General features: G+C 38.0%; 1 protein-coding gene across 1 annotated transcript in view; it reads left to right on the top strand.

Moving 5' to 3' along the window:
- Window positions 1-26627, top strand: part of tspan18b (tetraspanin 18b) — a 36212-nt gene extending 9585 nt beyond the window's left edge. The window contains exons 2-9 of the mRNA XM_079465314.1: window positions 10821-10900; window positions 20581-20676; window positions 23398-23592; window positions 23674-23748; window positions 23839-23937; window positions 24026-24202; window positions 24550-24633; window positions 25650-26627. Of these exons, the coding sequence (XP_079321440.1) occupies window positions 10898-10900; window positions 20581-20676; window positions 23398-23592; window positions 23674-23748; window positions 23839-23937; window positions 24026-24202; window positions 24550-24633; window positions 25650-25697 (777 nt within the window). The 5' untranslated portion in view covers window positions 10821-10897 and the 3' untranslated portion in view covers window positions 25698-26627. The remainder of the gene's footprint in view (window positions 1-10820; window positions 10901-20580; window positions 20677-23397; window positions 23593-23673; window positions 23749-23838; window positions 23938-24025; window positions 24203-24549; window positions 24634-25649) is intronic.
- The last annotated feature ends 530 nt before the right edge of the window (window positions 26628-27157 follow it).

Genomic DNA, 27157 nt, shown 5'->3' with positions numbered 1-27157 from the left:
GCAGTATAAGAGTTAATAATAGGTTGCAGTGCAGAAGATGAGTTAATGCAGTTAATTAGGTTACAGTGCAGTAGATTAGTTAATGCAGTTATTGAGTTTACAGTGCAATAGATGAGTAGATGCAGTTAATAGAGTTACAGTGCAGTAGATAAGTTAGTGATCCATTAGTGCAAATGAGCATATTTCAGATGTGCAAGTGAGCAGTATAGAGTGCAAATGATGCTGTGTGTGTGTAAACAGTCCAGTAGAACAGATAACATGAAGTACTGGTGTGTACAGTTCAGTCATGCATGCAGCCCTGTAATGCAATGTAAACGATGTTATAGCAGCATTGGAGTTAAAGGTAAGAGAGGTAGTGGAATCAGTGGGGGGGCAGGGTTCAATAATGAGACAGCTCTGGGAAAAAAGCTGTTTCTTAGTCTGCTGGTTCTTGTCCGAAGGCACCGGAAGTGCCTACCGGAAGGCAGGAGAGTAAACAGTCTATGAGCGGGGTGAGAGGAGTCCTTGAGAATGCTGCGAGCTCGACGAAGACAGCGTTTCTTCTGGATGTCCTCAATGGGAGAAAGTATAGTCTCCTTGTAATTAACATTGAGACAATTAAATGATTTTCTTTTTGCGTGTTAAATGCTTCATGTGCCCTATTATCCACATTATCAATCGAAAAGCACTGTCTGCTTGTTAAATAGTGAATATTTTTTAATTGATAAAATATATGATTTTTTTTTTATCTCTGAACGCATGAAACTCAGACCAGATGCTTCAGGTCCACCCTGCTTTACCCCACAACACACTTGCATATACTATAGCCTTTTCTGAGCAAGCCTACCGGTGCCTCAGGATAACCATTTTGTCTCTTGTATGATCAAACACAATAGAACTGTTGTTCTGGTTTGATTACCGAGTACGTCCACAATATGGATCACTCATATCTTATTATTCACATATTTTTTTTGTCACATGTTATAGCTTGAAGCTGATTGAATGATAACTGTAGTTTTGATCTGACAAGGATCTGCCTTCCTGCGCACTCTTTCTACGTCCTCCTGACACGCGCTTGCTTTCAGTGCAGACAACGACAAGTTCCAAAAGTCTGTGCCTTGCTTGCATATTTGGTGATTTTGGCTAATTTTTTTGTAACATTCGCGCAAAATTCAGTGTAAGTTACGTGCATTTCCAGACAAACTGTTAATTCATATTTATATGCCCAAACATTCAGTAAGTGACTGATGTTGGTGCGTGCGGAACGTGCTGGTTCTCTATACCTGTCTCACTGCACCGACTGCACGGTCCTGCACTGGGTCAGAGCCAGACCTTGTGCTCATATGCGCCGGGGGTTTAAAAATGTCCCATTTCTTAAAACCATAAATAATATTTTTGGCACCGCAGTGCATGTCCTTCTGCTACGCCACTGCCCATAAAGGCTAAACAAAATGGCATGATCCCCATTGCATAACACCTTTGCGAAGATTCGACTGTAAGATTGGTAGTCGAATCAGGCCCCTCCTATCGAATCTTCGACTATTTGCGGGGTCAACCCTACAAATAATCTAGCATTTTCCGCAACAAACACTATTTCTTACTTATTTTTGTCATTGTATTGGACATGACTACTTTAATGATCCGAATCTAGATGTTCTATTGCATGTATATGTATAGCATGTGCAGTTCAAAATAGTCTGTCCCACATGTCCTTCAAGCCTCTGTGATGGTCCATTAAAATTGACCAATGCCATATCTGTGCAATGCCATATCTGTAAAAATTACAACCTATTGGTCACAAAAATGTATTTTGGAGCTTGTCAGCGTCCACCCCCATTCATTTTGTTACATGGAAAATGGACATCCACAGCAGAAAGTCAAAGGGCTTTGGGCTGACATGAGTGTGAGTATATGAAGACATTTATTTTTTCTGGTGTACTGTTCCTTTAAGGTTTTGTCTTCAGACAATAATTCCACTGCTAACTGTTAATCTTGGACTGAATTTGCAGATGTGATCATCCTCCAAGTCACCACTATTCTGTACAACATCATGGTAGCAAATTGTCAAACAAATTGTATAATTCTTAGTTAGGTAGTTTAGTTTCAGTGAGCAGAATGTAGTCCAAAAAGACATTCAGGCCTGAGTCAGTATGAGTCACAAAATCTGTGTTGCCCAGTTTACTTTTGTTTTGGAGGGCAGAAACTACATTTTGAGATTTGGCTAGAGGATTTGAAAGGCAATTGGACATATGAAACAAGCATCAGGATTGAAGATCAGTTTTACACTGTGCTTGTTTTAACCTTCCCCTGTATACTTTTAAGACAACAATGAACTACATTTCTGTCGCACACCACCTTCAACACAAACCATTTGTTTGCATATTAAACAAGGACATAAATTGATCAATTGACTATGAACCCATCCCATTGGTTCAAGATTGAACTATGAATGATAATTGAAGAAAGCATCCACAAATCCTGCTTTTTTACCTACTTATACCAATCTCTTCTGCATTTGTGGAAGCCAAACACAGACTTGCATATGTTGTGATACATGCGAGTCTGGGATCTGTTCTCTCAAAATTTTTTGCACAATCATTTGTTGTCTGGCTGTCTATCCATCATCCTTTTGCTTTGGAAACCAATTGACTTGTTTTTCTTCTGAGACCTCTTCTTGGGTGCCCTCCAAATGATCTCATGCTCCATCGTTTCTCTGACTCCTTCTTATGTGCCATAAATCATTGTGATGTAATCATGGCCGTTACCACAGCTGGTGCGTTGCTGAGTTACCAGTTAACCTCAGGCTTTCATATCTGATCGACTTCTTTATTCCCCTGATTCACACAAGCCTGAACTGAAAGTTCTTTTCAGTTTATACTGAAATCTTTCCAAGTCTGACTAGGGATGGAAATAGGGACCTGCAGTATGTTATTATTAGCGTTCCTGTTGCTCAGTTGGTAGAGCGTTGTGACAGCAGCCTGAAACGGCGTTTATACTACTGCGTTTTCCTTCAAAAATGCATAACTCTTGCTACGGTACCGCCTGGCATTTACACTACTCCAGAGACTTTTGGAAATGCTTCAGACCCCGGTTTAGTTTGAAAACTCCGGGGTTCTGTTTTTATGTAAACGGATGAAACTTAGACTTTAGAATATGCTGGTTGCCCACATTCGCTTACTGGTTGGGGCTTCCCTGATTCGTTAAGCCTCTATCATGTGAGCCATTAGGCTAACTGAAGGCGACAATGACCGGCCTCACAAGGACCGTGTAAACAACGGGCTTTTTTTAACTAACAACGGGCTCATGTGACACCCCTTTTCATCTCTCTCCACTGGCTACCGGTTGAAGCCTGTATCAGGATCAAGTCACTAATGTTTGCCTACAGGGCTATCACTGGATCTGCACCGGCATACTTTCACACCCTACTACACTCTTACAGCCCATCAAGATCCCTGCGTTCAGCAAATGAGCGGCGCCTTGTACTGCCTTCTCATAAGAGCATTAAATCGCTTTCCCGCTCATTCTTCTAAACAACTCCTTCCTGGTGGAACATTCTTCCTAATGCGGTCCGGTCAACCACATCTCTCACAACCTTCAAAAAACGACTTATAACACACCTCTTCTGTGAATACTTGACAGACAAAAAGAAGAAAAAAAAGTACACTAACCCTCTTCTCTCAACAGGTAGTGGTCTAGCTTTTGTTGAAACTAACAACTTTGTATTAGCACCTAATGTACTATTGCTCTTTTATGACATATCGCTTATTGCTCCCCGAACTCTTTGTAAGTCGCTTTGGATAAAGGCGTCTGCTAAATGTAAATATAACCAACTGTGAACAACAACCAACTTATGTATGCCCATACAACAGTTTACATTTATTTGTGCATGCCCAGCGTGTCTGAATGGTAATGTGTTTGTGTTATTGGTATTGTAGCGTAAACACGGATTGATTCCCAAGGAACACACATTAGGGTCCTTTTGCAGTGTTAAGCAAGACAAAAGAGACCGATCTTAAAAGCCTCCTCCAAGTGTTAACAGTGCATCTGGTACCTATATTTGTGCCCGAAGATTTTGTCTGATGTTAGTGTTTGATGTTGTGTTCGTTGTGTGTGATCTCTCCTGACGTCTCTTCTCTCATGGCCAGAGGGAGGAATGCTTCTGAAAGCGCAGAGAGTTTTTTACGAGATCTCACTGTGGAAAAATGTCTGGCCCTTTTGCCACCTACCCCTCCCTGATCAGCCTCCTCCTGAGATCCTGTAAAAACCAGGATATCTACCCTAGGATGTCTTGTTCTCGTCTTCCTGGGGGTAATGGGTTTGCAGCAAATTGTGAGGCAGGAACATTTTATGAACACGTTAAAGTAGGAATACAAGCTTTGTTGGAATTGAAAGGTGCTTGGAATCAAAGGCTTTATATAAGATAGTGACAAATTTTTTTATGGCAAATATTTGTAAATACACAGTAGAGAAATGGTTATTTTGTAATTATATTTTTTTAGAACATGAAATTGTTTGACACAACATTTATAAGCTCAGGGGCAGTTAAAGTGATAGACAGTTCACCCCAAAAATAAAATTCTGTCAATATTTACTCACCCTCTTGTCATTTCAAACCTGTATGACTTTCTTTCTTTTGCAGAACACAAAAGAAGATATTTTTAAGAGTTATTTTAACCAAACAGCAGGGTACCTATTGACTTGGTTTTTTGTCCATTAGGGTTGGGCCAATTGACGATGGTGATCATCGTGATTCCAGCGAATGTTTCACTTTCATCACATGACTCTTGCTGCTCTTTGCTGCAGGCTGCAAATCAAGTTGTAAACAAATATGAACAAGGCTAGGAGGCATTTAAGCTTTGCACGCACTGTACAGATCAGACCGGCCTGACTTTATAACTGTACAGCTTGCGCTGTATTAAGAGGACGCAGAGTTTTCACAGACCCACCTGACTTTATAACTAGAAGACACGTGTCTATACAGACCGCTTTGTTTAAAGACTTGTGTCTGCGCAGCCGACGTGTATAAAGAATACGCATGTCTGTGCAGCTAGCATTGTGTAAAGAAGACGCGCCTCACTTTACAACTCTTTTTATTGAATATAACATCAAATAATAATACAATTAAGCCTCACTTTATAACTGTGAAGCTCACGCCGGTACAGATGACACACACCCGAATCTGCAGGGCGATGTTATTGTCCATCATGATGTTTCACAGTAGACATCGCCCGATGCCAACTTGTAAGACATCACCCAACCCTAGTGTCCATACAATAGAAGTGAATGGGTGACTCTGCTGTTTGTTTACTAACATTTCGGGGGGGATTATTACTTCCTATCTAGTTGCCTTCGAAAAGCAACTTCACGTAGATGAAGACATTTTATTTGTGTTACACAAACATAAGCTATCTGTTGCCTCCATTCCTTTCCATTTTCCGCGTTTGAGAACCAATTGCTTCTTGTTCTGGACACCACTTAGATGTGTAGAGATTGTTAAGCAGTTATTTACGAGCATGTCCCACCATTGAGCTTTTCCCTGATGAGGAAATTATCCACTTCTGAGGCTTCGTGTTTATTACCAAGCATGACTTCTGCTCTCCGTGCTTCTCCGGTTGTGCCCGTGAAATCTCAGCAGTGCTGCATTACCATAAGCCTCCAGCTATGTAAAATCTTAGTCTAGATCAATTATAACCTCCAGCTCCTCTTCCGAATCTCTGTCTGACAGATGCCACCATTATATTTGCATGTATCAGAATCTTACACGCTTACACGTGAAAACCACTGATTATGCGTCTTGAGAGTGGAACGTGGGTGGAGAGAGGATTTCAGTCTGGTATTTTCGTCTGTCATTTGTAGAATATGATAGGGTGAATTTGTGTGCTTAAACTTTAAATACAATGACCTAATTGGAGATGTGCTCCTAGTAAGACATGTTCTGCTTTCTGGAGGAAAACCTCAAAGAGTTTGCAATCGCATGCATTATTTTATAAGCTTATTGAAGAATGCACCTTATTGACAAGATTCAGCAATATTTGCCTGTTTAACTATTTCTGTTCATTGGTGGTAAACAGAATTTTAAGACAGATGTTGACATTTTCTGTTGATCAAAGGAGCATTTGCTTGCTCACTAATTTTAAGGTTTGCATGTAACTTTACTGAAGACACCTTACGCAGGCAGCGAGCCTAAACAGTCGACTCTCGATTCAGCTAGCTCGATTCATTCCTCTCCATCTTGTGTGGTGATCGGCTTTGCTGGTTTCACATGGTGAAGAAGATTACACGCACAGCAGAGAATGTTTGGTGTTGACACAGCATGCAGCTCGGATAGTCCTCTAAATCCCTCGCTAGTGCCGAGACCAAACAGCAAAATCTGCTCATTTTTCAGACGAACAGCCTTGGGAATATGAACCAGCTGGACGTAAAACCTGTGTTTGTAAAAGTGACTAAACGTTACGTAGTTTCTGGTTTTAATTACGGAAAACTCGTGAGCCAGGAGTGCTTCCTGTCCGACGGAGTGCGCTTTAAATTTTCACGACAGGTTTTGTCAGCGCAACTAAATAAACAGACGTCCTACAAGGTACAAACGAGAGATGTGTTAGTGTTAGACTACAATTTGTGATCACAATTTTAGTCACTGCCGGTGTTAGCATACAATATTTTGACAAGTTGTGGAAAAGTAACTTGTTGCCACTGTAAGATTCAACATCATGACTGGTATATGGTGTTTGTTTTGGATTTTAATGAGGTTCTGGAATTGACAACAGATGTGGGCTTTACACTTACTTAAGAAGCTAGACTGACACAGAGCTGAAAAAATGTGGAGGATAGTCATAAAAAATTTTGGTGGCTTCAGAACCGAAGAAGTTCATTTATATTAAGAAGTGAAAAAAAGATCTTTGGTATTACTAATCTTTTTTATATTCAAATTGTTTCATAAACATTAATATATCAGGATAATAAAATGGATTTTATCTCCCAGGCTTATTTCTGTCTTTATCCTCCTGTGGTTTGTGAGGTTGCTTTTCTGTCTGTTGTTTGTGAAGCCTAAATCTCATCGCTGTTTCCTTAAACAGAAGATCACTATTTCTTCAGGATCCTTTTACACCCAGTCGTCCGCTCTGTTTATCTAGTTGAGACGTTATTCAATAAAGACTTTTATTAAAACCAGGCCCAGTTGCACACTTGAAACAATGACCCAGAATATACGTAGCAGTGAAAAAAGTAAATAAATGATCAGTGATTGCTTTTTGAAACATTTTGATTGTTTAAATCAAGTTTTTTGGATCAAACTGTCATTTTTATCTTTGCAGTACAGTTATGTATGCAGTGTTGCATTATGTGGGCCATTCTGATGCAACAAATACAATAGGTTGTGTAGCTCAAAACAATTTTACTTGTTCAAAATTGGACTTTTTACGTTTTTAAATGTTTAAATAATTATTTTTAAGAAACACGTATGCATATTCCGGCATCATAATTATTCTACCTCTAGTCAATAATATATAAACCAATCACACTGTCGCCATGTAGTTTCCATAACCTCAGATAATACAAATATTTGTGTACCTCTTTGTTTTCTTTTCTCCAATTAGAGAACCTGACCCCCGACCCCCCACACCCTAAAACCCCTTTGGCCCAGTCCAACAGGTCCTCTTTTAATCGTTCCTCTTCAAAGCTTTGTTTTGATACGCTGAAGCTCTTCTTCCCCCAGAGACTAAGTGCTTTGGCCTTGAGGCCTGGACAGGGAGAGGAGCTGAGAGGTTTTAGCGAAAGAAAATGTGTCTGCAGGGCTCGTCATTATCACAGCATTAAGCGTTTGACAGGAGCTGTAGCATAGTACTACAGGTCTCTCTCAACACTTTGACAGTCTCCTTTCCTCACAGATTGTGCTTAAAGCCCCTGTTAGACACCTGCTGCAAGGTTATATTAAACCTGGATAGTGCCAAGGCTTTTCAGGCAGATCCTGCTAGAGAGAGGCATGTTACAATCAAACGCATTGATCAAGTTTCTGAAGCAAAGCCGATGCTTAAATCTGTGTTGAGTTAATAACGCTATTGAGCCGAGTGGATTACATTGAATTTTCACTAAGTTTGATCATTTAATTGAATGTTTGCAGGCATACAAGTGTTTTAATATGACCCATTCACATCTAAATGAGCTTTTAATTAAAAGTACTAAAGCAATGCACTGCAGAACATCCAACTTCCCAAGAAGGTTTATTATAATGTCAATAAAAGTGAATGGGGGCCAGTGCGGTTAACAACTTTCTTCAAAATATCTTCTTTTGTGTTCTTCAGAAGAAAGTACAGAATTGTAATTTTTGGGTGAACTATTACTTTAACTAGACATACAGATGTGTTGTTTTCAACAGTTTCTAGAGTGTATACAAATTTCCAAACACTGTTTTGGCTTGATGTAATTCATGCTTTGGCCCATTTGGCAATGTTTGTAAATGGCATGTGTTCTGTCAATATAATATGCATAAATAGTTTTTGATATGTCCCATAAAAACCCACATTTCACTAACTAATACAATATGACACGCCTTATGCTCTTCAATGTAAAAATGTGATTTAGTTCAAAAGAAAGGAAAAACGATGACTAAGCTGTCGGCAGTCCTGACTATAGACACATTCCTCCAGAGAGACAGACGTCCTGTAGGATGTGTCACTCAGCGTGTTTGTAAATAGTATAGCTTTAGCAGGATTATAACAGGAGGTAGGGTAGGGCTCTGAAGCTGACTGGAACTGTACGATGACAAATAACAACAAGCACACCCTTTATTTCCCACCCATCCAATGACCAACACACTCTATTAACTGTGAACTTTAATTCTGCATTGTTCCAATCTACAGTAGATTGAAGCGAAACCTTTAGCTCAGAGGCAGATAAGCATAATGCAGTTGCCCTTTGAGAGGTTTTGTTCAAACCCCTTGTGATCTTTGAAGATGGAAACAGTGTTTGCAGTTGTTGAGAACGCAATCAAAAAGCTCCCGTTCCCCTCGGACTGTAGGGTCAGAAGAAACAAATCAATTTAGCAGGCGATGACCAGTCTGGGTACACCGAGGTCGATCTTAAATGCCATTGATTTGAGAATGTGAGCGGTTTGTGTAAAACCGGCTTCGAGAGTGGATGCAAATGAGCTGTATTGTGTTCCTCCGCTTGACCCACGAAAACCTGCTTTTCTTTCCTCTTCATTGTGGGGTCCTACTTCTTATTTATATGCTCATGAGCCTTTTCTTGTGCCCACAGTTTCGCATCTGCGTTAACACAGATAAAGCCACCCACCTTTGCAGTGGATATAATTCCAGAAGTATTTTTCAGTTCATTGTCACTGATTCATAAAAAACGTGTTTTTACCCCAAATATGTAAATGTGGCTAGCATTTACTTATTCTCATGTCGTTTAAAACCTGTATCACTTTCTTTTGTAGAACACAAAAGAAGATATTTTGAAGAATGCTGGTAACCATAACAACATTGGTCCACATTGTATGGACACAAAATAACTGGGTAATTTCTCAAAAGATCTTCATGTGTGTTCCACAGATTTGAATGGCATGAGGGTAAATAAATGATGACAGAATTTTTTATTTTTAGGGTTAACGATTCCTTTAAGCTTTGAACCAAACCGTAGAGATTTGAGATGAGATGCTGCAGATATGTCTACGCAACAGGACTTTGGCACATTTTTTAAAAGTTGAAATCAGACTTGTGGCTATGAAAATATAAAAGATCTCCCATCCCTGTCTAGGTCTGTCTAAAAAGGTTTATTTTTTATTTCTAAAATCATTTTCTTTATAGAAGGAATAAATTGAGTATTTGTTCTAGAACTGGACTGTTGCACTATTAGTGCTTCACATTCTTTTTCGCTGTGTTGCTATGGAAACCGAACAGTAGAGACAGTCCTCACCGTGACAGTTGTTTAATGAACTAATGGTGCTCTAAATGTTGGTTTCTGGTAATGGTAAGAGAACAGTGGTCTACCGGGTCACACTTAAACAGTCCACAGTGGATAAAGCACAAAGAGTTGTTTTAAAGCGCACAGAGTTTCTCTACTAAACGCTGCCTTCTCAAAAGATATGTGTTCATTTGTCTTTGCTTGAGATGAAACATACACTTCGGTGTTTCATATTGTAGTTGGTGCTCCATTTAGACAAAGATTCATTCTGTTGTCGTTGAAACAATGCTCCAGAGATTACGCTCGTGGCTACCAGGACATTACAATTTTAACTGGCAACTCGCTTCTGGCTATGCGGGAGACACTTGTGGCGAATCATTATGAGCTGCGGAAAGAGAAAGTTAAAGCTTGTTATCTGCACACAGTTGGTGATCGGCTCTGTCGGTGAGAATCGGTCACAGGTAATTATCCAGGAATGCTGTAGGTGATAAATTATTCATGACCTCTGACAGTTATCAAGATTAGTCCGTAACAGGCAAAATGCGATCCGCTCAGTATCTAACAATAAAGAGCCATTAACTAAACGCAGAGATAAAACTGGTTACTAACAACAGCCATTAATATTTCACCTGCTTTAGTTGGTTTAGTTTGATTAAAGCTTGTGGGAAGCTCGTTCTGTCCCATTTCATTTATGTACCCGGGTGGCGAAGTGAAAAATTCAAGCACATGCTGTTTCAGAGCAGTGCACTGCAGGGAGCGTCATTAATAATGAATCTTCAATCTCATCGCACTCCAAGAGTCGTATTTACTACCTGCCCTGTGCCAAGCTCTCCCCCCGAGTGGAGAAGTGCTGCTTTTTGCCTAACATCGTTTGTGTGCGTATGACTGTGCTCAGGTGCCTTTAAATACGTGTTGTAACCTATGGTTGTGTTTCTATTCAGAGCGAAGAGGAACAGGAGGAGAGAGAGCAGAGAAACGACGTCCTTTGACCTGAATCCTGAACCGCTTACAAGAACTCATGGTTGGTATTTCTGCTTATTTACATATACAGAGCATGTCTTTGGGTCGTGTAAAGTATTGTTCACTAGTGAATAACAATGTTGCTATTATTTACTCATCACCATGTCAATCCAAATAGGTATGCTGTTTTGTGGAACAAAAACAAGATATTCATATAATTTATATTGGCTGTGAGTAAATCATAAGACTTTGTTGACTATCAACTATTCTTGTAACCTTGCCTCCAAATGTATGAAATCTTTTCATCTCACATCTCAGTTCTATAATGGCCACAAATCAATACATTTTGCATTTTTCCTGTATAAATAGGATTTGGTAAGGTCAGGGGACGTGGATTATGCTATACTTAATAGCTTTATAGATTTATCAATTCCACATTAATTCACTCTATGAGGTTTTTGATACAGTTTCGTGCACCATTTTATAAAATTTTAATTAAAAAAAGAAAAGCAATTCTAAATGAAGTGAATGGAAATTAACTTGAATTGTGTTGTTGACAGCCTTGTTTGGTGCACAGAGCCATTGTGACACTGTCAACAGTGGGAGGTATTTGTCTTATACTGAGGCAGCATCTATTATTTCTCTCTGTCATGGCTGTGAGCTGCCGGTCTTTGTGTGGAACTGATTTGCATTGAAACTCTGTGCATTGAAATTCAACACACACACACCAACAGTACACGCATGTGCTCCAGGAGTTAAAGGTCTCTCTGACAGAGATGCATCACCTTCAATCTCAACCCCCAAATGCCAAATAAGCAAAATCCTATATTAATAAAGATATGTGGGTTGCCTTTTCTTTTTGCCGTGTATGCCTTTCACATTTATTTGGCATCTTCAAGGAACGGAAGCATTTGTAGTTGTTGTTCTGAAGTTAAACTGATGATACATTATAACTTTAGGTTACTTTCTGCAATTCTCATTTTTACTCTGTACATTATAACAAAGCTTGCTGAGATTTATAGCTCTCAGTTTAAATATGCAATCTGATGTTGTGTACTGGCCTCAGTGTTAATGTCTGAGCATTTTTAGCCGGGGTAGGAGAAAGCCTTTTAACCAATATAAATACACTGTGGAAATCACCATGCTGAGTGAAAAAAGCAAGACTTGCATTCCTTCGATTAAGTTATATTAATAGTATACTGAGAAGCTTTTTCATATTTAGTCCATCTTTCATTTTCAACGCAGTCTTGTTAGAAAAATGAGCTCCATATATTAGTCTTTTCTGTGAGTTCTTTGTCACTGGAAAAGCACATGATTTCAGTTAATATGTTTATTATGGCACAAACGCTTCAGAAATGTAATCTTGCTTGGAGGAATGAATCCGCTCAATTGAATAGTTGTACATCACAATTCCCCAAACCAATTCTAAACTAACATGGAAATCCCCTATATTTACTCATAACTACATCACTGTCATTTACTGTCCAACATGTATTATTTTATAAATTGCAGATACATGAATGTCCAAAAAAGCGCTTTTAACCCCAAACACCAGAAGTTTTCCTCCAGATGGCATGTTGACAGGCCTGTGAGTGAATGCTCATTAGACAAATGCTAGTCCAAGCTGTGCTCCATCTGCAGTAGACCGCTGTGTGTTTGCTCTGACAGGAACTAGTGTTAAGTGAATATGTCAGACTTCATTTAAAAACAAAGGGCTGTCCACCTGTATGTCCTTCTGTCCTGACCTCCACCCAGGGTCCTAAATGAATTATGCATCATAGACCTTAGTGGAAAATGTACGATCCGAAGTGGATGGCAGGTTTTTCTCCAGAACGCCATGTGGTGAAACATATGTGAAATATTCGCATAAGGCAACGAAAACGAGAAACCAAATTTATGAAATTCACGAACATGATGTGTATTTTTGTGACGGGTGTATTATCACAGAGTGACAAAGAGATGCCTTTTGGATGATGCTTGTTACTAATATGCTAGGCAAATCTATATAAACAACAATATACATTTTAATATGTAATGTAAAATGCATGGCCAAAAAGAAAAGAATATTGGCTGTACATTTTCGTAAGTCACCAAAACAGTGGCCAAAACAGCTAATTTGGACCCCTCCCCTTCCTTTCTATCTTAGACTTGAAAATACTTGTCATCCCCCGCACTGGAAATAATCTCTGAATATCTCCCAAAATCCCAAACATGTTACCTCTACTTCCTGAAATAGTCGTAAAGGGTTTTTTGCAATATAACATTTTTCTTCCACTCTTTCTGTTTTGCTTCTTGGCAAATCTTCCTGCATCCAAGATCAACCAGTTTCAAGATGTAAGGAATAACTCCAGAGCTCAGTTAAAGTGTGGGGGACTGGACTGTTTGAACTTTATGTTCTGTTGTCTGTGATGTTTGGTGTCGAGAAGGAGGGGAGAAGATATGGGCTCTATAGGAAAACAAACCGAATGTAGACACTCTTGATTACTTCGTATTGACATTTTGAACTCAGTGTTTGTGAACAAACCTTCTACATGTGTTTTGTCTTCACACCACAGTTAAGCACTAATGCCATCCTCTCTTGGTCCTGTCAGTATTTGTATTGACCAACACTAAATTCCCAAAGCTATTTACACTAAAGAGGCGTCTACACTATGGAGGATAACAATAACTATAACTTTGAAAGTAAAGTTATAAAAATCGCTCTTAATAATAGCGGGGTTGCGCTCACAACTATTACGTAAAGATACAGAGATCGATATCGTTGGGATCACTTTCAAACGTTTTTTTTCTAGCTGATGAACGATGAAACATATTTTTAAAAAGTCTTTAGTGTATCTCTAATGTTTGGCTATTGATGATCAAGACACGGGTTTAATGTTTTAATAAAAGACTGTCATGGTCTGAAAGCTGTGCGTTTTCGGCGGGATATATTAAGGGGCTTATTTCGCCATAACAGCCATTATTTTTAGTTTTGAGCGATTGTTATTTGAAAAGAACAACCCTTGGACCTTGGAATGTCGCGACTGGCCAATCAGAATCAAGCATTCAAATGTGCAATAAATACTGATGTAATGCTTAAAAAAATAAGAATTTTTTTATTTTAATTAGTAACACCTAAAAAAATATGTTTGTCTGACTTAAATTTACTTTAGATGACAGAATGTTTTAAGTCGGGCAAACTACATTTTTTAGGTGTTAACAACTGACGTATTTGTTTTTCAAGTTAATTCAACTTTAAATTTTTTAGTGTAAATCTGAGTAAGCTGACAAAACATATGCTTTACATCCCTGACCGAAGCGTACCTTCAGCCTACAGGGGCCAGCCTTTGCTGTCATATTTTGGAGAAAAGACGTTCGGGAATGAATACGAAAGCACCATCAGCAGGTCATCTACATTCATTTTAGTGCCTGGAAACACTGCAGCATGCAAGCTTAAAAGAAATAGAACGTTATTGTTATTGTACACAGGTGTGGACGCAAATAAAGTTATAGTTAAAGTTATAATGTGAACTAGCAGCGATTAAATCACTGAAGGTCGCCAACTCATTGTACTTAAGCGTACTTAAATGTTGTATCCAAAGCAAATCAGTTTCTTAATGCTTGGTAAACATGCTTTAGTGTGCAGCTCAGCACAGAGATCCATCGCAATGCAACTGAACCGCAAAACCCAAGACAAAATGAAACACACAATTTTCCACAGTCGATCAAACTTCCTGGAACGTTCCCTTAATTAGAATACTATCATCGTTGTACATAAATTGACCAGCATATCAGATACGTATGCATTCTGGGATGTTTTTCATTTATCAAACAATCGATTGTGCAGCTGTAAATGTGACGGTTGTTAAATGCTAGCATCTGTTGGAAAACCACAGAAATCTTTTTAAAATACTTGATCTCTTGGTCTTGGTCTGTTAATCTCACCGTCATTTTCAATGGATAGATAGTGTTAGCTATATAACCAGTAGTACAAGTGAATTAAGGTTTAATCGGATAAAAAGGGAAAGTGCAGTGTCTTGGGAAATTCCTGTTGTACTAATGAACAAGTGTTGATGTGATCACATGGAGTGTGGGATAAGAAAGCGACATTGTGTTAAGAGGCGCAAAGATCCTTCCAAGACAAAAGAAGAAGATTATTCAACCCATGAATGTCTTATTGATCTGGGTTAGCTAATGATTTCCTTTACCTGGGATTAATAACTGCGCCAAGCAGAAAGAGCCGCAGAAGGCTGTTTTAACTAAGAATTCTTCTCACGTAGTATTCCTGTAAAGTTGCACATGTTTCTTTTCAATATCATTTAGCCGTCATGTAAATGGATTAAATTTGCTAGCTTGCCAGTCATGACTCATAAAATAAGTTAGTGGTTGGAAAATGTCCTTTTTATTAATCTTCGCTTTGCCAACACTGACCGTTTCCCGAATCCATCGTGTTTCTCTCATCAGTGAATGCTGTGCATTCATCAACCTACTGGCAAAGATAAAGTAGATTCATTCACTTGAATCCGGCACCTGCATCTGAACAGTGATATCTTTAATGAACTTGATTTCTTATCCCAGATCATTTGAAAAAAGTCATTTATATTGATATATTCCGTATCTTATCACCACTATAAGCGCAATGCCCTTGAATACTAATACAACCGTCTAAGCATCCAGCGACTAGACAGTAAAGTCATGTTAGATTTCACTAGAGACTAGTGATTGTAAATCAGCTCATTGTTTTTGTGTGTCTGCTGGCCCCCTGAATGAGCTTTGGCACTGCGGGTCTATTGTGTCCCATCCAACATTTAAATTCTCCTTCAAAGGACAAGAAATTCAATGGTTTCTTTCACTTTCATCAGTCTGTTTCATTTAGAGGATCATTGATGAAGCACTAAAAGCTTTAGGCTCATTACAGAGCACAGTTTGAATGAATTATAGCACATATGGCATTTTTTAGAGAGTTTTCTGATACATGAGGTACCTGGCCTGTCCATGAACATGCTGCAGCTACTTACAGTAGCTTTGAAAGAAATCAAAGCAAGACAGCATGTGAGATATTTGGTTCTAATTGGAGCTGCATTAGGGACAGTATATGCCTGATGGGTAGAACATGCTAACTTTAAAGGCATAGTTCATCAAAAATGAAATATCTGCCATCCTTTACTCACCCTCAGGTTGTTTCAGAGTTTCGTTGTTCCAATGAACACAGAGAAAGATATTTGGAAGAATGTTAGCAATTTTTAGTTTTGGGACATCATCCACTACCATGGTAGGAAAAAATGTTGTATTTTTGTTCTGTTGAACACATGAGATATTTGGAAGAATTTAGGAAAATTTAGGAGTTCTTGGGCACCTTCCATTTAATTCTTCCTACTATGGTAGTCAATGATGTCCTGGAACTGAAAATTACTAACATTCTTCCAAATACATGTACAGTATCTTTCTCTGTGTTCATCCAAACAAAGTAATGTATACAGGTGTGACATTACATACAAGTGAGTAAATGATGACAGAATTTTCATTTTTGGATGAACTGTCCCCTTAAACTTTGTGCTTTTTTCAAATTCAGGTAGGATGTTAACTGTTGCTATCTATCGTAAAAATGTTCTACACACAAAAACAAGATGGCATGAAATATGTAGACTCAAAACTCACATTTTTGATAAATATTAAACATTTTCACTGTGTTTTTCTTTCACTCACGTTCAGCCAATCCCATCTCGCACAGTCGATCATAGCATACACCATTTACATGCATTTCACACATTTACAGTAAGCTATTCAAGCTGTGCATTCAAGAGGACTAATAAGAGTCATTCGCGAGATTTCCGCAGATTTCAGGTCGTCATCTGATTCAATTGATGTAAAGAGGTTCAATTCTAAGCTCTTGAATCTCTAAAATCTTGTTCCTCAATGCTGTATTGCTCTTGATGTGCGAGCTCATGTCTGAAGGGGGATGGCTGACCAGCACACAGTGTCTTTGTCCCAATCAGCCGGGTAAATGTGACTATAGCAGACACTGAATTAATCATGTTAAAAAGTCAACTCAGCTCAACCTTTGTGCTGGGGGAGGTGCTATTTATGTAGCTTAACTGGTTGAGCACGGAGCTAGCAACACCAAGGTCATGGGTTTGATTTCTAGGGAATTCACGCACATTACTCATAAATATATTGCTCAAATGCCCTTCGGATAAAAGTGTCCGCCAAAAGCATAAATGTAAATGTATTTTCCAGAGGATGAATGGCTTTCAGTCTGCAAACCAGACTTTGTTTTCTGAAGAAAATATGTGTGGGTTTGTTCACGTCAAACTTTCAGACATAATCTCAGGGTGTTGGGGGTGGCTGTCAGGGCATTGCTACAGTATGTAGCTACTAAAATCTTCAGGGTGGTTTTACATAACCCACATGAAAGTCTCCGTGATAATTCGATTCCTTGATAAGACCTGTGATTTTAGTCCTGTTAGCCCAGCTGTGTTTTTATAAACTTCCAGGGAAAATCATGTGTCAGGTCACTTAGTAAAGTAATTACACACTTCTCAACCCGTTTAAATGATGACAGAATTTTCATTCTGAAGGTGAACTACTCCTTGAAAATAAGTGGGATTCCACAGGCATGTTCGCATCTCTAAGCAGAGGTTCGTGACATTCTCTTCTGACTCACTACAGATTTTAAATACATATTTCACTACTATTGTGTGACTGTGTTTTATGTTGGTAAATAGTTTCACTTCACACAGAAAAAAAACTGATTTGCATAAGTATTCAATCTCTGTGTTGCAGAAGTGCTAAATTTACACATATGAAAAACAATTGCACTAATGAGTTGCCTTACAATTGGCCTCTACTTGTGAATTATTATAGTAACTGCAACATTTTCATCATAAACCCGTTTGGTGAAAGGAACAGTTTTCTGGTTGTGAGTCTGGAATGCATGCGTTAACGTTTTTTCCTATGAAAATGTAAAGTTATTTTTCCCATGTTCATTGTAATCTTTAGCTGCATGTCTAACATTTCATGATGCAAAGGGGAAATATTCTAGAATAACTTTTGCATGACATCTTGTTTAATAGCACAATAGATTGTCAGTCTGTGTTCATTTTATAGTTTTTTAAACGTATAATTTTAAAATGTGTTATCTGTTGTATAGCAGTGAGTGTATCGAATAAGGATAGTTTGATGGGTTGTTTGTGGTTTACTGTATACTAACATGTAGAGCTTCATTGAAGAAATATATCGCTGCTGTCTAAATCATTATTAGTTACCCTTTATCCCCTTTGCTGTTTGTCACTGGGTTTAGCAAATATATAAAAAAAGTGCTTGACAACTTTGACATCACATTTTTAATCATTTAAAAAGCACATTGTTTTTTCCTGAAAAAACGCGACTTAGGAATCGGAAGGACAGCAGCGATATGTTAAATAAAACAATAAAATAGTGCTTCAAGAAATGCGGCTTTTAGAGATGCACCATTACAAAATGTCTCCACTGATACCAATAGCCAGGTATTCAAGGTGATATCTGCTGACACCAATACAGATTCTGAAGATTATATTCATATTAATATTAAAGATCAAATTTGTGATATTTATTATCATTTTCCAAATACAGAGTACAAATTCAATGCATTTTCCTATCCTCTTTTGATTGACAGGACATATCGGTTCTGAAAATCCACCGATACCGATTATTCACAGATATATCGGTGCATCTCTTATTAAAATGAATATACATTTAACAACTATATATTTAAAAACTACAACATTTAGATAAGTAAATTATTCAAGTTCAATTTTAACTTAAATGAGTTATTGTTTGTTTGCATTACCATTTCTAAATGAGAACAGTGATGTTTGACCATTTATTGCAAACCATTGTGAGATTTCTATTGCAATATACGCATCTGTTTTGACAATTTAAATATATTGTGCAGCCTTATCAACATGAGCTTCTTGCATTCTGTGGTTCTCCTGTGAGTCTATAAAATAACAGCATCAAGTATGTTTCTTTTTGTATACAAACATGTTGATGAGCTGATTCTCTTCATTTATAATTTTTTTCACATTTGATGAATGTTTTCTTTGTGTTGTGTGAACATTAGAGACTACAGAGAAGCTGATTGGATGTACAGATCTGGCATGCTGGAGCGTTTGGTCTTGTAATGAGCCTCCAGACTGTGGAGAAAACAGCTGAACTCTTGATTATGTTTTCGGTGACTTTCGCATGTGGAGCCGCCGAAGCTCTTTGGACTTTACTTTGCCGCATACACTAAGCGCACTGCATTCGGTCTGTATTTCCCTGCAGATCGTTCCATTACATGCAGCTATACGTATGATTGATTAGAGCCGCAGTGCTGTGGGAGTCATGGGAAAAGTACCCTGTTTATTCTGCACTTTCTCCAGATTTTGATTTATACCGGCACCAAGATGCTTTTCACCATTGCCCTTCAACTGGGAACGTATATAATAGCGCTTTGCACTAGGCAAGCCAAGAATTGTGCTCAAGTTTGAGCAGAAAACCAGAGAACGCTTGCTCGGATGTGGGTCCAGATTTCAAAAGCCTGTATTCGTAAAGCTTTTACACTTTTTCTCTCTGGTGTTCTCACGTCCAGCTGCTAACAGCTTTGGTAAAGATCGTACCAATTTATGCAAAGGGGACATGGATGCTGAAAATGAAAGCTTTAATGTATGCAAGCCCTAATTGAAACCACGGTTAAGAATGAGGGTAATTATAATACTAATTGCCCTCCGGGTGCTATAAGCACTTTACAGACACGTTTGATCCCGAAGTTTGATTGAAAGAATCCATTAAACAGACTGCAGCTCCGTCTGTTCCTTCGGGTAGGTGGTGGACAGAAATAATCTTGTTATTTAAGTTTAGAATCTTTTGGAAGATGTAAAGCCATCTTCTCTTGATTTACAGACCTCTATCTGTGAACCCATGAAACCTTGCTGAGCTAGAAGAAAGTATTTGATAAAGTTCTGCCAGAACATAATGGGATTGCTTTTGAAAAGACGGGCAAAAAAAACAAAGTCGAAGGGGAAAAACGCTGAGAGGTCATGGTTAGTGCATTTGTCCACAAGCCAAGTTCTATTTCTGGCTTTAAGTCAACACCCCCTTGCACGGAGTTCTCGCTGATGTATATTTACTTTTAATATTTCCAATCCATCTTGTATCGTTGGTTGTGTTTTATGTATGTACAACGTAGACTTATGGTATTAGCAGAGATAAGGTTGCAATCAAACATATGTAAGGATGACACATGTAATGCCCTCTCTGAGTAATGGAGGGGTCGCTCAGCTACTGCTGGATATTAGCGTTCTCCTAGAACTAATGAAAAGAGGACGGTTTCATTTAAGGAAAGTGGTGCCGTAATAGGCCTTCATCTCACAGAGTGCTTTTTCAGGTAGAGGGATGGTCTGCTGAAACACAAGAGCTTCTCATCATTAATTATATAAAAAGGGAGCCTGTGCCTTTAAGAGCATGGTCATGTTAGTATGCACATGGGAAGCCTGAATTCACATTATTTGGAATACAGGTTTTTGTTATCGGGTTGGAGTAGCTGTTCGAAGAAATTGCTTTGTCGTGTCAAGCTTTTATGTTTCACAGAGCTCAAGAAAATACATTTATGACACTTATATTGGGTTTTAATAGGGATGTTTGTAAGATGAGTGCCATGATGTGGCTGTAAGGCTAGATGAAAGTTGGCGTGTGTTTCTGATTAAGTTCGGAGGGATGAAGTCATGTTTGTTTTGCTTCCAGGGGCTCGGGGAGGCTTCGGCGAGGGGGACGAGCATGGAGGGAGACTGCCTCAGCTGCATCAAGTACCTCATGTTTGTCTTCAACTTCCTTATCTTTGTAAGTATTTTTATGTCCTCCCAACGCATGCATTTCACATTCAATCTACCAGAGACGGTGTAAGGGGGAGGTGAAAGGACCACGCCAAAATAATGACTGGAAAAACGTAACACTCAGAATGGCGTGTTTATAAATGGAAGTCTTGCCTTTTGTTTGAAGTCGTATTTTTGATAATGTCACTTTTAATGTAAAAATGATGTATTTATAAATGTGATTTAAATTATACTATATCTTTATACTAAAACAAAGAGAATATTTTCGGTTATTTCGACCCGTTTCACCAGTTTTCATGTTCTGCAAATAGAAACAATATTCTTATTTGAATTTGGTGGAAATATTGTTAGTAGTTCACATAATGAAACAATGCTCAATTTACCCAAACTCATACCCTTAAGTAGTCAATTTTAAATGAGTAGTTGACTTTCCATAGTATTTTTTTCCAACTATGGAAAGTCAATGGGGGAAAACTTTAAAATAAGAAAAAGTGATTTTGGGTGTCTGAATTTGTTCCGTTCCTGTATGCATGTTATTTTTGCAATTGTATGCCGTATTTTGTTTAAATGGAGAACATTAAAATAAGGTGGGGGGAAAGAAATGTGATTTGAGAAAATGTAACCGTCACCCTGAAATATTTTGTGACATCCTTGAATTCAAGTTTGTAAAATAGATACCCGGGGCTTTTGTCAAGGGATCTATCAACATACTTGTATATGAAAGATGCATTTGAACTTACTTCATTAATTTATCTCCCAAAATTCAGCCTGTGGCAATTCACGATTGTGTAACAGGATAACCTCTTAGCACCGTCTATAAGAGCTGAAAGTGCTCTTTTGATCATTTATCCAGGTTGACGATGTAAATTCTCACTGTGGGATTGCTGCAGACAGTGTAATATTTGTATCGCAACCAGACTCATCTTTCTTGACTAAATTCATTTCCCCCTTCGACGTTGGTAATGTTTCATTCGTGCGCAAGCACAACGCTCACAATTACAGAACTTGTTTTCCTATGAATAAACGCTAATAAAATTCTCTCAAATACATTTTATAAAGTGAAACACCTGGGACTAATAAAACAGCAGTCTGGGTTGATAAAAACCGTTTATGACGAATATACCTGCATGTGATGGAGAAAGCTCAGCCTGACATGCAGACTGCTAATTCCATCCATGAAAATATTTCCAGGTTTGGCTCACAGGAAAGAAAGAGAGAGAGAGAGAGAGAGAGAGAGAGAGAGAGAGAGAGAGAGAGAGAGAGAGAGAGACTGAGGAACATGTTTTTGTGTGAGGCTGTTATCTCAAAACCCACCATGCAAACCCACACCCAAACACACACACACACACACACACAGCTCTCCAGCTGCTTAATCACCAGCCTGGTGTCTGCTCAAACCTTCATCTGTGTGTGTTTGTGAGCGAGGTGTCGGGAGGGGGGGATGGTGGACGGGTATCACTTTGACAGGTAAAGAGGATTGTAGGAAGCTGCAATAGCAGGGCTTCCCAGCCCCCACTCAACTGCTGAACCTCCTCTTTCTGCTTAACCTTCCCCATTTCTCTCTTTTCTCTTAAAGCTTATGATTTTACTTTCAGTAGCCGGTTACTCAGAAGTGATTTATTTCCCGAGTACAGCTCATTTGCATTCTCACTGCCTGCTGGCACCTTAAGCTTCAGGTTCACGTTAGCAAGTGCTAAGTGTGAACAACTGGACAATGTGTGGCTCAAAATCATTTCACTTATTTGTCATGACTGATAGAGTATTCTTACAATCAATTTCTGTGTGTAAAATGATCTAAATCATAACAAGATACATTTATGATTTTGGTAACAGTTAGTTCATGCATTAGTTTACATGAATTAACAGTAAACAATTATTCTGCAGCATTTATTCAGTTTATTTGAGTTCATGTTTATTTCAGCATTTACTAAAACACACAATGACTAACATGAACAATTGTTTTAGTTAATGCATGCCCAACGTTAACAAATACATGATTGTGAAGTGTTACCAAGATTTGATATGATGATGAATGAGATATTAAGACTTGTTTTTAAAGAGTTCAGAAAACATAATTAATAAATATCACAATATATTAGATATAAAATTATTTTTTGAAAATGCAACTGGAGTAAGTTAATATATAAATGTATAGTAAATAAAATATTAATACAAATATATAAAATGTATATTTAAAATGATATATATATCAAATGTATTGATGATAATATAGACCACTTTGATGACGAAAGCAACACTGGTTGAATAAAATACAACCAGCAAAATATTTATAACTCATTTAAAATATAACAAAATCTTTAAGATTTAAATAGATATGTAATATCTAGGAAACAATAGATAAAAACTCCAACCAGAAGTGCTTCTGGACCAGTGTTTTTTTACATCTTGCGAATATACTATACTATACATTATTCAGAAAAAATGCTTTTTATTTTTTAGACCCCAAATTCTGCAAAGAAAACAAGTTCATATTCACTTTCAACCAATACAACAGTAATATTTAGGAATATTTTGTATTTAGGATAACCTGGGTTTTATCACAGTTTTCTTCTGTGATCTTATCATGCTGTCAGTCTTTCACATTGCTGTTGGACGACTCCTTAATATGTCAGTATAATTTGTTGCAATGTGGAGCAAAATCAAAATGCGTGTATAATGTTGCGTCTGTTTTATTTTTCTCTCTCTCCATCTCTGGTCTGCTCTACAGTTGGGCGGCTCCTTCCTGCTGGGTGTGGGGGTGTGGGTAGTGGTGGACCCCACAGGTTTCAGGGAGATAGTGGCAGCAAACCCCCTTCTCTTCACAGGAGTCTACATCATTCTGGCTATGGGGGGCATGCTTTTCCTTCTGGGGTTCCTGGGCTGCTGCGGGGCCATACGTGAAAACAAGTGTCTGCTGCTTTTTGTGAGTCCCATTGACAAGTTCCTGGTTCTTAGAAGTAAAGTTGGTGTCATTGTCCTCAATTCTCACACTCTCTCATTGCAGTTCTTTCTGCTGATCCTCATTATATTCCTGGCAGAGCTGGCGGCTGCAATTCTGGCCTTCATATTCAGGGAACATGTGAGTAAACATCTCCGAAAAGTTGAGAGAGATGTATGTGTTGGGGTTGTGAGCAGCATTCATATCTATTTTTATATTTTGTGTCCAAAGCTTACCAGAGAATACTTTACCAAGGAGCTAAAGAGTCACTACCAGGGTTACAACAACACAGATGTCTTCACGTCGACATGGAACGCCATTATGAACACAGTACGTATCCTGTCGACGGCTCACAAAATTTCAGAACAGAACAATTATGTTGCAAATGTGTTCACATTTTTATTTAATGTCCCTCTAGTTTGACTGCTGTGGCGTGAACAGTCCAGAAGACTTTGAGGAAAGCCTCTTCAGACTCATAAACCCCAGTGAAGTGGTGCCCGAGGCCTGCTGCCGTAAGAACAGTCACCCTGGAGATGTGGTGTTCAGTAACAGGGAGGAATGCCTCTCAGGCAACATGCTGTACCGCAACAACAAGGTGGGCTGTGATACTGTATGTCAGATTTGCTCTGTGTGGGTTAAAGCTCATTTCTGTTTAAACTTTAGCTGTAAAACAGAAAGAGGGGACGTAGTGTTACCACTCAGCTTCAGCTCTCTCAACGCTGACCAGAGCATTTCCATGTTCTCAGCGTCTGAGGAATGTGCACGTATGTGAGTCTCCTTAAAGACGTACTTTGTGAGAGAATGAAGGACAGTCAAACTTAAGGGTTTGTCCAAATGATTGCAAACTAAACATTCCTGCGACCAGTCTGAATTGTCACTTTACGGTGAACTGTTCCTTTAATTGTACAAAAGGATTTCTTATGTTTGTGTTTGGTTTGGCAGGGCTGCTATTCATCGGTTGTGGACTACTTTGAGATGTACATTTATGTGGCTGGTGCCCTGGCTATTGTTGTACTCACCATTGAGGTACAGTACGACTAAATTCTCAGTTTATTTGATCTTAAAGCGTTTTTTTTTACCAATTTATTCAAACTGTTCAAATGGAACTGATCTTTAGAAAATCCCAACAAACATATAGAGACGAGGCACGTTAGAGAAATACACTATAAACTGACCTTTAAATTGAATCTATGCTGCCCTCGTGTGGTTCTGAACTGGAAGTACAGATTGCGCGACTAGCTACTTCATAGTAGCAGTAGTGGGACTGTAAGTGTTTTAGGTGTTTACTTAATTGAGTTTATATTTCTCTTGAGAATATGTGAGAGGACCACACTATGTGTAGAATATTTCACTGTAAAATAAAGTTCACTAGATTTGAACAGCAAATACATTTAGAAAAAAGGTCTAAACACCACAGATTGACTTCAAGGCTGAGACGTGAACAGGGAGAAAATATTACTTTTACTAACAATACATTTGAAGTTTAAGTAACTGTAGCTTTGCATTATTCATATATTGTGTCATATTCCCTTAACATTTAACTTGTTCTTTTAATAGAATTTAAAACAACCACAACTATTTAAATAATAAATAATTGTTTTATGATTTAGTGTGTGTATGCTAAAAAAAGATTATGCAAATATGCTTTTTTCATTATAAACTAATACAATATTATTGATTGACAATACTTTGAAATGGATGCCTTTGACTATATAATGGGAAAATTGCAGCCAGTTAGAGCACAGAATAGATGGAAATCCTTTAATATTTTTTTAAAATAATCTTGAGCTGCTTGAAAAAATGGCAAGAGAACATTTATGCTAATTTTATGCAAAAGTTGACTACATTGAAGATGCTTGATGATAAAAAGGTTTATTTTTTGTTTAGAAACATTTATTCAAAACACAATCATCAGTTCCCTTTGTTATTCAACAGTTTTGATAAACTTGAATGAATTAATAAGTGAGTGAGTAAGTGTTCACAAATCTGTAGTTTATTTCACAGAAATGTATCTAACAAGTTTGTGTTTGTTTCCTTAACAGCTTTTTGCAATGGTTTTTGCCATGTGTTTGTTCAGGGGAATCCAGTAGATCACCGAAATACTTTTTGGAAAAAAAAGGACGACACCACAAAAATAAGACAGCTAACCACTTTTCAAAAGAATGTTTTACTTCATTTTATATCTTTAAGATTATTGATAAAAAAATGAACCATTGACCTGTACTTCACAGCTGGACCTTTGAGGTACAAGTTAACAAATATAAAACAGTGACAAAAATAGATCATTCTTTGAATACTGCAAACATTTTTGTCACAAAGTCCTTGTGTAATTTTGACCAGGTGTTAAATAGACCAGATAAACCTGAAAAAAAACGAATGAAGGTGCTGCACTGATTTTGGATGAAGAATATTTATACTGAGTAATGCTGGCTTGTTTGTATCATTTGTGCTTTTAGTTTAAGAAACCACTTTTCTCTCAGCAACGCATTACCACACTCCTTTGAATGCAAGCTTTCACAAGCACATCAGCCTATATTGGTGTTGTATAGTCATGTGAATTTAAATTTGTATGTGTGAGTGCAGCATTTGAGATCTATGTGTGTGTCTGTGGAGAATGGATGAACCTCATCCCTGCTTGAAGACCAGCATATTTTTTTGTATTGTGATGTTTATTGCCATAGTAATTATGTGATTTTAGCTTAAATTGATGTGTATGCATTTCTATTGAGACTAACATTAAAGCAATCTTTTGCTCAGATTCTCAGTGTCTGTAAATAAACTTGACCTTTGTATTTCAATGTTTCTTTTCAACTTTTCATTTTCTTAGTTTTTTACAAAAAGCAGAGGAAACATCTTACCGTGGCTACAGTTTTGCAACAAATGTCTGTGTATGTGCCTCAAGCTAAAACAAGTGTAGTCTACTATTTTACTTTAGGGCTGTCAAGGGAAATGTATGCACTAGAATTGTGGGTGGGTCCTCCCCCCGAAAAACCTTGAATAAACAACACGCATTTACCAGCAGCTTCAGTGTTGTAGTATAAGTAACCGTGTGACTAGTAGTTTTGGCACTATGTGACACAGGTTCGAATCCATCTTTTGCCAAACGCACTCTTCTATATTTTCACATCACATATCAGACCGTACAGGCATTCATTTTTATAAACGTGAAGAAAATATTAGAAAAATGGCATTGAAAAATTATTATACAGGTGTTTAATAATAAAGGGTATGGTAAGGTTAGGGGTAGTAAGGTCTTTTGCCCAGATAGTAGATCATTTTAATTCATTTGATCATTTACATTATTTTTGTTGTACAATGCACTTTTCAAGTGGAATGGATTTGACTGATGGCACCCTGCGCTAAAATGAGTGATGTACTTAAATCTAAATAGATCACCTCAGTATCCCCTAAAACATGAATTGACAGTTTAACTATATATATTTGAATTGTGTTTCATTAATAGAGACACTGTGCTGTGTAGTACAAATCATTACACTGTTGAACAGTTAACTATTTAATTATTGAACAGTAAAAATTCTAGTACAAGTAC

This window comes from Barbatula barbatula, assembly GCF_947034865.1.
Source record: "Barbatula barbatula genome assembly, chromosome: 10".
Lineage (NCBI taxonomy): Eukaryota > Metazoa > Chordata > Actinopteri > Cypriniformes > Nemacheilidae > Barbatula > Barbatula barbatula.
Note: the sequence above shows the minus strand (reverse complement) of the source record. Positions and strands in the feature narration are given on the sequence as shown.